This window comes from Myxine glutinosa, chromosome 11, assembly GCF_964187855.1.
Source record: "Myxine glutinosa chromosome 11, kmMyxGlut1.1, whole genome shotgun sequence".
NCBI lineage: Eukaryota > Metazoa > Chordata > Myxini > Myxiniformes > Myxinidae > Myxine > Myxine glutinosa.
Window position 1 is genome coordinate 124,293,228 of NC_136271.1, and position 12,286 is coordinate 124,305,513.

General features: G+C 44.5%; 1 protein-coding gene across 1 annotated transcript in view; it reads left to right on the forward strand.

The window, feature by feature from the left end:
• The window catches only part of LOC137436891 (ATP-dependent RNA helicase TDRD9), a 504,026-nt gene that overhangs the window by 285,859 nt on the left and 205,881 nt on the right, over positions 1-12,286 (forward strand). Inside the window, 4 exon segments of the mRNA XM_078787098.1 lie at positions 6,722-6,755; positions 6,757-6,789; positions 6,985-7,029; positions 7,139-7,192. Of these exon segments, the coding sequence (XP_078643224.1) occupies positions 6,722-6,755; positions 6,757-6,789; positions 6,985-7,029; positions 7,139-7,192 (166 nt within the window).

The window sequence follows — 12,286 nt, forward strand, 5'->3', positions numbered from 1 at the left end:
TTAAACTACCCTCCCCGGGTATTCGTGAAGGGGTCCATCTTCCCCCATCCACTCCTTCGCACCATGCACTCCACACCACTCATTCCACACTATTTACTCCCACACACCAAGTATTCTCACCATTTATCCACTTGCACCCCATGCAAGTCAATCACTCAACACACTTACACTTATCCTCAATACTCCATTCATGCACTTTCTCTGGTCATCCCCGACCATTGCCTCATTTCACCAAGCTCAACAATAACCAGATTCTCACACACACAACCATTCTCGACCAATGCCTCATTTCACCAAGCTCATTCCAAAGATCCTCACACAATTCCTCATTTGGTCAACAATACCACAAACACACAGCATCATCTAACTGACTACTTCCCTCTAAAACTTGCGCTTTCCCCGTCATCCCTTACGCTAAGCACATCCCTCGTCATTATCATCCATCTAATATGACTACGGCCCCCTCTACCGGTACAAAAGTCACTACTTAAATCTTGTGTCTCCTATTGTCATTTCTCTAAATCCCTAACAATATCCTAGCCCGCCCTCGGCTAGCTTACACTGCCATCCCCATAACCTAAAGCTCATGTGCCCCCAAATGAATGGTAAAGGTACCATTCGCCAATGCCATTACTATTGTCCACTTACTATGAGCCTCTTCGTGCGGGAATACATTTTCACAGCTCGGCTTTGAAAAGCCGAGCAATGCATGCGGGTGGTTGGTCTCCTGTAGGTTGGGTCCGTCCGGCATTTTCGATTCTGGGGAGGAGGCATGCTTGGGCCGAGGTTCCAGGCGCCATCTCTGCGCGGAGCCTTTCGGTCTCCGGCACGATGGCCCAACCTCCCCCGGTCGGAGCACCGCTCCCGCCAGGGGGCGAAGGTCCGACCTCGCCTTCCTCCCCTTGAAACGTGCCGTTTGCCGCTTTCGCCACGGCACGGCACCGACCATACAGGGCGGGGCCCGGGACGAATCGTGCACGCCACCGCGGCAACGATCCCCGCCGGCCCCCGCAGCACACAAAGCGCACCACACCCCGAGAGCTCGCGTCGGCTATACATCGGCCGAAACGCTGCCCCGGTCTGCGTCGATGCCCAAGTCGCATTCTCACACCACACGACCCTTTCCATACTCACACATCCCATACACTCAGTTACACACTTCTCTTCCACGCGCTCCTCTCGTGCACTCTCTCTTGTTACATCCTCTGTAACACCCATGGGTGTGCACTCCTGCACACACCCAATCAGCGCACACCTACCCATGGGTGTGCAATCTCCTGCTGCACACCCAATCACGCGCTCTGGTGTGCACTCCCGCACACTCTCCTCGGCCAACTCACACTCTGTGTCGCACTCTTCACACATACCACACATACACTCCGTTGTGCACTCACTCTCACTCTCGGTTTCACACCCCCCTGTTACACACCCGTGCTTCGGTGCACACTTTTTCCTCACGCGCGCCATTCGCTTTCACACAGCGCATCACGGACCTTCCACGAGCGCCCGGGTGACGTCGCGATCTCAAGCGCGCGAAAAAACTTTTCGCGCCACTCACAACCCTACTGACCTTTGGGATTCTCCTCTCCTCCAACCGCATCTGCAAACTTTCATTTTGGTTTTGGTAGCATGACATCACGATTTGAATCCAGACTTTGCACATATTCCATCTTTTTCTCCCATTTAATTCCTATCTCTGCCGTCTCTTCAGCCCCAATTTCCACTATTTCTTTTATTTCAATTTCTAGCCCAACGACCGCCGGCGCGCTTAAAATTTTCTCTTCTAATTCGGCGGCCGTCAGCTTTTCCATACCACGAGTCGCGATCTCTACCCCGGTCCACATAACTGTGCCTCGCTCAGGCTCGCTTTTCCCACGTTCCTCCGCGTTACCTCGTCGCGTACCAATGCGACTGTCTCGCTCAACTTGCACCCAATGTCCTTCCCAATTTTTTGATTCCCCCGATGTATTTGTTACTTTGGGCGTCCAATTTGTTTTCCAATCCCGTTAACCCGTCCTTCATTTCTTTCATTTGGCCACCCATTTTGTTTTCCAACCCTTCAATTGTATTACTTTGCACCACGAAGCATGCCTTGATTTGCGCCATTAAGGTGCCCATATCCATTGGCACCGCGGCCATGTGCGCGGCGCCGCCATTTTCTTTGCCGGCCACCCCTACTGCTGCACCCTCATCAATGCTCTCTTCTTCCCATTCTTCCCGGGGGTCCTGGGTTATCGATTCCAATTCCTCTACCTCCTCATCTTCTACCCCCACCGGCATCCGACCGTCTTGGTTATCCATGTCACGATTTAATTTGGATTTTTAACTAAATTTCGGCCGCTCGTAATTTTGAGTGCGTTAGGCGCACTTCGGGTCCAATCCCACTCCCCGACACCAATTGTTGCGGATCTCAAGCATCGGCCTTTCCCCTTACCAAGGGGGGATTAGTCCCCTTGTCTTTGACTAGCCGACGGGATCCAGGGCTATGACGTCACTTCCAGACAGCGTTGAGTAGGGTCATTGGACTGATCACTAATACCTAATTACCAACGTTGCCCGGAAGCAAGGAAATAAGCCCCGCCCGAATCACGGTTATAGGTGGAAACGCCGAGCGATAGCGAACCGTGACCCGAACCGTTATCAATGGCTAAACCCGATCCGAGCGGTTCCTAATCGTGCCATGCTTACCCAATGGAGGAAATCACTGATACGGTCGAATCAGGAAGAAACATGGAATAACAATTGGTTTATTACACTATGTACAATGAGAAGAAGAAGAACACACAGTGCAGCCTTATTACAGTCTTAACTACTCCCCTGGACACGGGCCCGTTTTACACTCAGACACACTCACACGGGGTTGTAGATGGTCAGGGATGATGTCCAACAGCTCGTTCTCTGGCCCCCGACTCGCACCACGAAGAAGATGGTCAGGGCGGCAGAAGCTTCCCGCGGGTCCACTGTGCGAAATTAACGCCAGCCCGACAGCCCGTGGCTGGTAACTTTTGTCCCGGGCTGGTATCTTTATTGAGTTGCCAGCCCGGTGGTCTGGATAGATTTTGCCCTACACGTTCGTTTAAAACAGACTTTTTTCTGTTGAAAATGCATGTTTCCCTCAAATTAATACTTTTTTCTGTGTTTGCAAATTGTTTTTGTTTATATCCGGGGTCTGACATTCGACGCCATTTATATTTTCTTTCGTGGTATTTGATTGGATGTGCCATTCGAGCGAGAGCCAATGAGGATACGCCTTATATTCGGTTCGCTGTATAGTACGAAACGAACTCCGTTGGTCGAACGGAGCTAAATTAACTAATATACGAAACGGAACTAATATGCCATATGCGGGAGATTTATGAATGACTATAGATGTAGTATACTTTATTCATATAGTTCCCACCAATAAGATTTAAAAATGCTTTTATGCTATAGAAATGCTATAGTAATTATATATCTTTATATATTTATAAATATATATATTTTATAGATAAACTATAATAGTAATTACTAGCCGAAACCGTGGAACATCCACGGAAGGGAAGATGTGGTGTATGGATAGAGTGTACCTGTACCATTATGGATGGCATAGGGGATTTGCTTGTCCGAGTAAGAGTTAGGAAGAAAGATGAGAATGAAGAGTGCTTATATGAACAACGATCGTCGACACCGGCACAAATGCATGCTCTGGATTGTCCACTCAGCGGACGGCTTGCTTCGCCTTCGCTCAGCAGACGCCAATACGATGGCGTCGTAAGATGGCGTCGTATCGGCAGTTAATCGGATGCTTTTGGGCCCCAACGTAGGCTAATTCAGATTTTTCGAGTATGGCTGTATGTGATAAACAAAGAGCGCGGTTCGTAGATCGTAAATCCATTAGTGCCGTGGGCATCGGGTCACTGGGTGCGGCGTAAAAGGGATAACAAAGTCGAGTCCTTTCGCTATTATTATATAGATTATACTATTATAATATATAGTAATTATATATTTATACTATAGTAATGCTATAGAAAAATCACAGATCTGCAGTGGCCAGAGGTGAATGACTCCTATCAGCCTGTGTGCCCTAACATCCTGGCAGTCATTGACCTGATATTGACACTGCCAGCCAGCTCGGCCGAATGTGAGCGAGGATTCTCACAAATGAAGGTCATGAAGAATGATCTCAGGAACAGGCTCAAGTCAACAACAATGTCGGATTTGCTCTGCATCCAACTAGAATCTGCGGACATCACCGACTTTGAGCCTAAGCCAGCAATCAACTTCTGGAACAGCTGTTCCAAGAGAACGAGAAGGCCCAACTTCACCCGGAGCGGAGTAGGGGCCAGCTTGTTGCCAGAGCTGGTGCGGGATCAGGCCACGGAGATAGATGCTGCTGCTGTTGCAGGTGGTGAACCTGAGGGAGCTGGTCTGCCGGAGCCAATATCAGCACCTGACAAACAGTCGGATTACGAGTCCGGCCTTGACACTGACTGCGAAGACGTGGTTCTGGATGACATTGAGGACTTACAGGCTGCCGTGGAAGATATGTAAAACTAACAAGAAATGTGATAGATCATAGACCGACTACTAGACCTCGTTTTTCTCAACTTTGTATTACTTTAACTCACCATCAAGTTATCAACTGTGACTGTCCTGCACATGTTGATCGATCTATGCACAAACGTTTTATAAAATTTCCTCACTTTTCTGACAATAAAACGTATTTGGTGTCATGAAAATATTATTCACTAGTGTTTTTTTATTTAATTATTCGAGAAGACCTATAGTTGCTATTAGGTTTTTAGGGAGTTTATTCCTGAACACTCCTAAAATGCACCAATTTGAGTCCTTATTTTCCTCTCAGTTCTTCGGGCTGGTAACTTTTTCTTTGGGCTGGTAACTCAAAAGTTACCAGCCCAAATGGCTGAACGTGTTACCTTGGTGAATCCCGTAGGGAAGCACGGATGACAATTGAGCGTTACTCCTGGGCGTGTTCAGTTCAAATAGCGGATTTATATATTTACGCCGGATGAAGAAAGAGAAGAAGAGGAAGCTGAAGAGCTTACCTGTGGTCCTGCCGCAATCCCCGAACCTGCGGAAAATAACTCAAACAAACGCGGATTTAGAAATGTACAAAAATAACAAAAGGGTTATTAAAAGAAATGCTGATAACAAGAAAACGTGTCAGTAACGCTAAATTCTTATGGGATCCTTCACACCACACTCGCAACACGGACATATGGGGAATAAAAGAACTGGAAAATAATGGTGTGTGGTTTAATTGTGCACTTAGTTCAATCGGCTGTCCTAGCACCTCGCCAAGCCCCGTCTCAGGCCCCCATTCCTGCGCGGGAAGAAGGCCGCAGTCCGCTTGTCCACGCGCCGCCACTGCCGTCAACTGCAGCTCTCAATCCCAGACGCCAGACAAACAGGGGGGACGAGACGACGCCGGCACACAACCGCTTGCACCGAGGTCCAGAATGAAGACAAGGGGGTAGAGTCAGCGCCCAAGCGTCTTTCCACATCCAGCACAAGAAGCAGAAGAGGAAGAAAAAGGCCAAACAGAGAGAAAATTCTGGTCATCGCGTTCTTTTAACGGCCGTCTCGTGACGTCATCGACGCTTCTCCACCAATCCCCGCAGGCCACCACGACCTCATTCAGTTCTCCACCTGTCAGCGTGCAGTCCGCCTCTGACATCATCGGTGGTACCATGCCAATCATCGAGTTGCTTCTTGCACACCCTTTACTCTGCCAATCAGCGGGTAGCTTCTTGCTCCTGCCCTCCTGTTGGCCAACTCCTGCCCAATCACTGTCCTGGGTGTGGCTCTCGGCCTGTGGTGTCCTGTGTCCTCTACCAAGTCGGGGTTGTTCGTGGTAGTGCTTGATGCCTGGCTTCCGGTTGGTTTTATTGTTATTTATTGTAATGTGCTTTTCATGGGCACTTCCAGCGTTTGTGTCTATTGCGGTGCCATAAGGGACAAAGGATAAATCATCAAGGGTAAGACGTACAAGGGATAATTTATCCTTATTCCCTAAGCTCGTTAACATGCCCCACCCCCTCGTGACGGGGACAGATATACAACTTGTCCGACATCCGGGCTAAACAGGTCCTCTACTTATTACAAGGTGGTGGTTCTTCTTCTTCTTCGGAGCATGTTACCGACACAAATCTACCCGACTCTACATATCCACTACCCCATCGACATAACTATATATATATATATATATATATATATATATATATATATATATATATATATATATATATATATATATATATATATATATATATATATATATATACAGATAGATATATATATATATATATATATATATAGATATATATATATATATATATATCTTGCTTCTCGGTAATTATTGTTGTATTATCTGTGTTGCATTTTTTTCCTTATTTATTTATTTATTTAAAAACTTAATTGCTCGGTACTTTTGAGATGTCTATGTCTATCCTGGTCTTGGTTCCAGACCTTATTATAAACTGTCGGATTGGTTTCTCGTAGGCAGGATATTGCATCACATATAAACATTTAATTAAACATCAGATTTGAATTAAATACTGTTCATTGCTCTTCTCTGTGTCAAATGGAGGAAATGATGATGTGATTTTAGATAAATAAAGCTCTCTGACAATTCGACAAGTTTTCATGTGATAACCACGAAGGAGTGGTGATTATCCTGTGATATCATGACTGTGCGGTTTTGTTTTGATGTGCCTGATAGGAGCAAGCTGGCATGGGCTGGTGGAACCTCGAGTGACTGACTGCTTGGCCATCCTCAACACTTTCAAGGCATAAAAGCTTTATAGTGTGTGTGTGTGTGTGTGTGTGTGTGTGTGTGTGTGTGTGTGTGTGTGTGTGTGTGTGTGTGTGTGTGTGTGTGTGTGTGTGTGTGTGTGCGTGCGTGCGTGCGTGTGTGTGTGTGTGTGTTTTTGTTTGTGTGTGTGTGTTCATACTGTTGTTGAGATATCCGATTTATTTTTCCAGAAATGGAAGAAATGCAGAGAGAGAGGGGAGTTCAGAAATCATAAGGTGACTGTACTTGATTTAGTTTCCAATCTGTTACATTGTACATGAGGCACAGAGGGAGAGAGGATTGCATTGCATTGTTGATGGTTTGCCTTTTCTTTTATATTCAAAGCTTGAACTGCAATGGGGAAAAATCCAGATGATCCAGATAACGCGCATTCGAGAGGTAAGAATTACATAACTGTTGATTCTTGTCTTGAGATTCTATTTTCGGTTTTAGCTGAAGAACATCTCGATCTTTAATTTTCTTCTTCAGACAAGTTGGTGTTAAATTTGGTCTTTTAACTTCAATAAAATTTATCATCGTACTAAAATATGCAATTGGATGTTTGTCTGTATGTCTGTCTGACAGTGATGCATTCGGTCATTATTATCCAGTCTCACATAAACTTGACAGGACTAAGGGTCACATGATAGAGGTTGCGGCGACTTAATTTGCCACCCTCCCCACCTCCTGCATAAGGGAGTTCGCTGCCTTGGCAAAATACGTGTTAATGTGTATATCCGTGTTGAGGTGCATGTCCATGTTAAGATGGTTAGTTATGTCGTTTTTACAAGGCCGCTTCTAATTGCAAAAATAACAAGAAAGAGCAATCAGAGATTGCAGACCCTCACCAGAATGTGTTTTTAATCGTTTTGAGGCTTTCGTGTTACAACAAATATGGCGGCCGAACCACGTGACCGATGACGTCATCATTATTATTATTTTTCCCCTCCACCAATTTATAGTCAGGTTCTCACTATGTCAATAAATTATATTTCGTTCAAAATCATGGTAGATTAGCAAACCTATACATTTTTGGAAAGGTTATAGCATAAGGAAACTAAAAATCAATGTTTACATTTGGAGAGATACCTGTATGGCGGCCATTTTGGATTTTCAAAATGGCCACTGTAAAATACGTATTTTGTTCTATTTCTGCCTCTAATTACCCTAAAAACTTTTTAAAATATACTAAACCTATATTTTCAGGGACAAGGAATCCAATGAAAGTATCAAATTAGTGCTATGGGGAATGGTAAGACACGAATCAAAGGTTTTGAATTGCAAAATACTATCTTTATATTCGTGATAAGTTGCATGATCAAATACATGTTATCATTTTGTACAGGCAGTTAATAACATCAAAATGTGTCACAATAATTCATATCACCAAACATACACAGACAGTCAGCAAAATCATATATACACATGCAGTCAGTATAACTTCACATCTACACAGGCAGTCAATGACAAAATATACACAGGCAGTCAATGGCATCAAACATACACGATTACAGAATATGCCATTTAGAGTTCGTCATCACTGTCCTGTGTGTCATATCCGACAATATAGTCCGCATCGTTTTCACAGTCCGTTCCACACAAGCAAAGGTCGGTCAAATTGATTGGCAAATCGAATTGGTCGAATGGTCGATCAAATTCGATGAATCGAATCGAATCGAATCGATCGAATTGGTCAAATGGTCGATCGAAGCAATTGGTCGAATTGGTCGATTGGTCGAATCGAATTGGTCGGAATTGGCAAATGTAAACATTGATTTTCAGATTTTCCATGTAATAACGTTTCCAAAAATGTATAGGTTTGCTAATCTACCATGATTTTGAACGAAAAAACATAGTGAACCTGACTATTATCTCAATGATGCTCAACAAATTTCATCTTGATCGGATGAAGCTTTGTACTTGTCGAATTATGACGTCATAATGGAAGCACCTATGACATCATCATTAACATGTTATTCTGAATGGAGAGTTCTTTACAATGAGGCACGTCTCAATTTTTTCTATGCCGCGTTGTCGGATATACAGAGGTGCAACGTTTTTCGGTTTTTCCAAGATGGCACCAGTACCATGTGAACTATGACGTCATAATTGTCTTTTAAGAATTCTACAGGAGGAGGTGCACCTCATGGTGAAAATTTCCTGCTAATCAGACCAACGGTTGCAGAGAATATCATATTTATTCTGTGCGGACAAACAAACAGACAAATAAACAAACAAACAAACAGACTCAAATGCAATACCCTCTCCTGGCAAGGGCAATAACAACACTGTGACTAATGATAATTGCGTAATATTAATGTGATGATAAAACAACATTAATACTGCACGAATAATTTCCCCTCTCCACAAGGGGTTTTCCTTCTTGGACAAACGCCGTGTTAACGTGAATACAGACCGTGCCTTCAGAAAGTAGTCACACTCCTTGACTTTTTTCACATTGTGCTGTGTACCAGCCTGAAATTTAAAATGGATTTAATTTAGATTTTTTTTGTCACTGATCCTGAGAAAAAGGCACATGACAACATAGCATACCTTGAGTTTCCTAAAAGGCATGTGGAAGATGCAGAGCATGAGCAAAAGATTCTGTGTTCTGATGAGACGAAAATTTAAATGAGACGAGAAATGGCCTGAATGCAAAGTGCTACATCTGGCAAAAACCGAGTTCAGCTCATCACCCATCTAACACCATCCCTACCACGAAGCATGTTGGTGCAGCATCTTGCAATGGGGATTTCAACAGCAGGGACTGGGAGGCTTGTAAGGACAGAGCACTCTCACCTCTTGATAGTCGGTCATGCAACTCCACTTTGTGGCTCAAGTTGATGACTTTTTCTGCCTCTTGGGAGCAGTCCTACTTGTACACTTAGAACCCATGATGAAAACGATGTGTGCAAAAAGTCCACGAGTGTGAGGAATCGCAGCAGATCAAGGCAGCGTGACGAGAAGAAAGAATGGCACCCAAGACACGCTGCACATTGTAGTTGTGCACATAGAGGTTGTAGGTAGATGAAGGAGTGGTGGTGGCCATTGTTGGCTTATATGCACGTACAGCTGCTTAATGCGTAGTTGGTGGTACATGGTTATAGAACTGGTTTTTTTGCACGCAGCTGGTGGGAGATAGTTTATGCATGGCTCAATGTGGTTCATGCGCAGATGGTGGAAGATGGTTTTAGAACTGTTATGCCTGCGGCTGGTGGGAGATGTTTTTTGTGTCTGCAAAAACTGCAAATATGTGAAGTACAGTGTGGAAAATGTAGAAGCAGGTTGCATTTTGAGTCACGAATACGTTTGGGTCTGCGAATGTCAAATCTGCGATCGGGGTTTCATGGTATTGCATTAGAGCTTTCAGAATCATTGGAATCTCCCGCGATGAAGCCGATTGTGAGGGCCTTTCACTCACTCACCACAGGCAGGTTGGTGGTCTTTCTGTCTTCTACCGACTCCTCTCTGGCCTAGCCCCCCCAGCCCTGTCTGTGCTCTGTCCCCCAAGTACTCCTACAGGCCGCACAAGACCTGCCTGCAACCCTCTTATGGTGAAACTGCCAAAATCAAGACTCTCTGCTCACCTTCACTCTTTCATTCCTCTTATCTCCCACCTCTAGAACAAACTCCCTCACTCTGTTCAATCCCACTCATCCCTCCATGTCTTTAAAACAGCTGTTCACCACCATCTCTTATCTTCCCCCATCTAAAACCTTGATATTTTCTACCCCTGTTAATTCACCCCAGATCCACTTTTCTGAAATACCGACTTCTTTCCTGGAAGTCCTTGCAGTGTCCATGTGTTTTTTGTTTTTTTACCTCTCCCACCTCCCACGCCTCCTCCCCCCAAACCCTCTACCTCCCACAGATCTCCCGATGTCCCTGCTCTCAAATGTTGTACTTGTGTGTTCCCCCTTTCTCCCCATCTTTTCTCCCGCTCCCTTTATTTCGTCTTATGTCCGTTTGTTTTGGGGTTTTTTGTCCTTAATGTTAGCTTTTACATGAGCCTCAACATGCATTTTAAGGCCTGTTGAGCATACATGAGCCTCGATGTTGTGTGAAAAAAAAAAAAAAAAAAAGATAATAATAATAATAATACAAAAAAGAGGGCGTGGCATGTTTTTTCAGGTGAATAAGAGGCGGCCTTTATGTGTGTGTACCGATCAACTCGTGTTTATCATGTCCATAATCAACATTGTGTTATTGGATCAAGTTTCGGCCGAAAAAAATATATTGCTGGTCTCTGATCAGACCAAAGTTCCAGAATTGATGTGGCGATGCAGTTTTTTTTTGTTTTGTTTTTTTAAAGCATGGATTGCACATATAGAGGTGTTTTTTGTGTCCCCATGCCTTGTGGTCCTCCCTCATCAGCCATGGCGCCGTCCAGAGAGAAATTAAAGACAGCCAATGGGACTTGTCGGCCTTTTTTGTAAATAATGAACACAAGCTTAAGTTATTTTAAAATGTATTTATTCTGAAAATTATTAAGTTCTTCAAGCATATTATAGACTGCCATTTCGTTCTCGAGATCGCCTCGCCGTACCGTTAAACATTCCAATGCGTCCATCGCGTCAACACTGCGCATGCGCAAGTGGTCTAACAGGCCGATGGTCTCCCACGATCTCTTCTCCCAGTCCACCAGATTATCACAGACACTTACAACATCATGACAAACGAGATAGGATCCAGGCCTAACTAACGAGACCACCCGCAGCTCTCTTGGCCTTCTGGTTGCTTTACACGAACCCAACAAAAAACGTCTTCGTTTCAATAAATGACAATATCCAGCCGATTGGATTCATGACGTCACGGCACACAACACTACTCATATCTTTGGAACGGCTGGTTGGATTTGGACAAACTAAACGTAGCTTTGTTGGGGAGAACCGTACGCGAACGTCGATACCAAAGCCGACCCTCACAGACCCGTATTTCCCGAGATAGCGCGCCGGCCCGGCAACAACAGGCCGGTTGTTGGTACCGGCCTGTTGTTGGTACCGTTGGTACCGTTGGAAATTAAAAAAAAAAATTGGTGACACGCAGGGTCAAAATCGATGCGTGCGCTGACCAGAGACCGGAAATATATTTTTCTCGGCCTTATCAGTATTAAGGTCAGTTTGATGATGTTAATCCCTCAATTGCGTAACCCCGCTTTTGGCTCCATGTGCGCAGAGTAGCAAAATTAAAATACAGTACAATTAGAACGGCACTCGTGCATATCTCCGCCAGGCTGAACAGTTTACTCTTTGTATCCCACTGATAGGCTGGATGTAGATCCAGACCTTAACCAAAACCTAATCAGCTTGTTCTCATCACCAAAACAACTCATTCACCAAGTTTTGTCACAACTCGACCACAATTTTTAGTGTTGACGAGCAAGACGTAACATTGAGGTACTATCATTAAATAATACGATTCATCTCGGGATTATTGAATCCCAAGTTACAATAAATTGCATGGAATAATTGTTTATGTGTAACCATAAGTGTT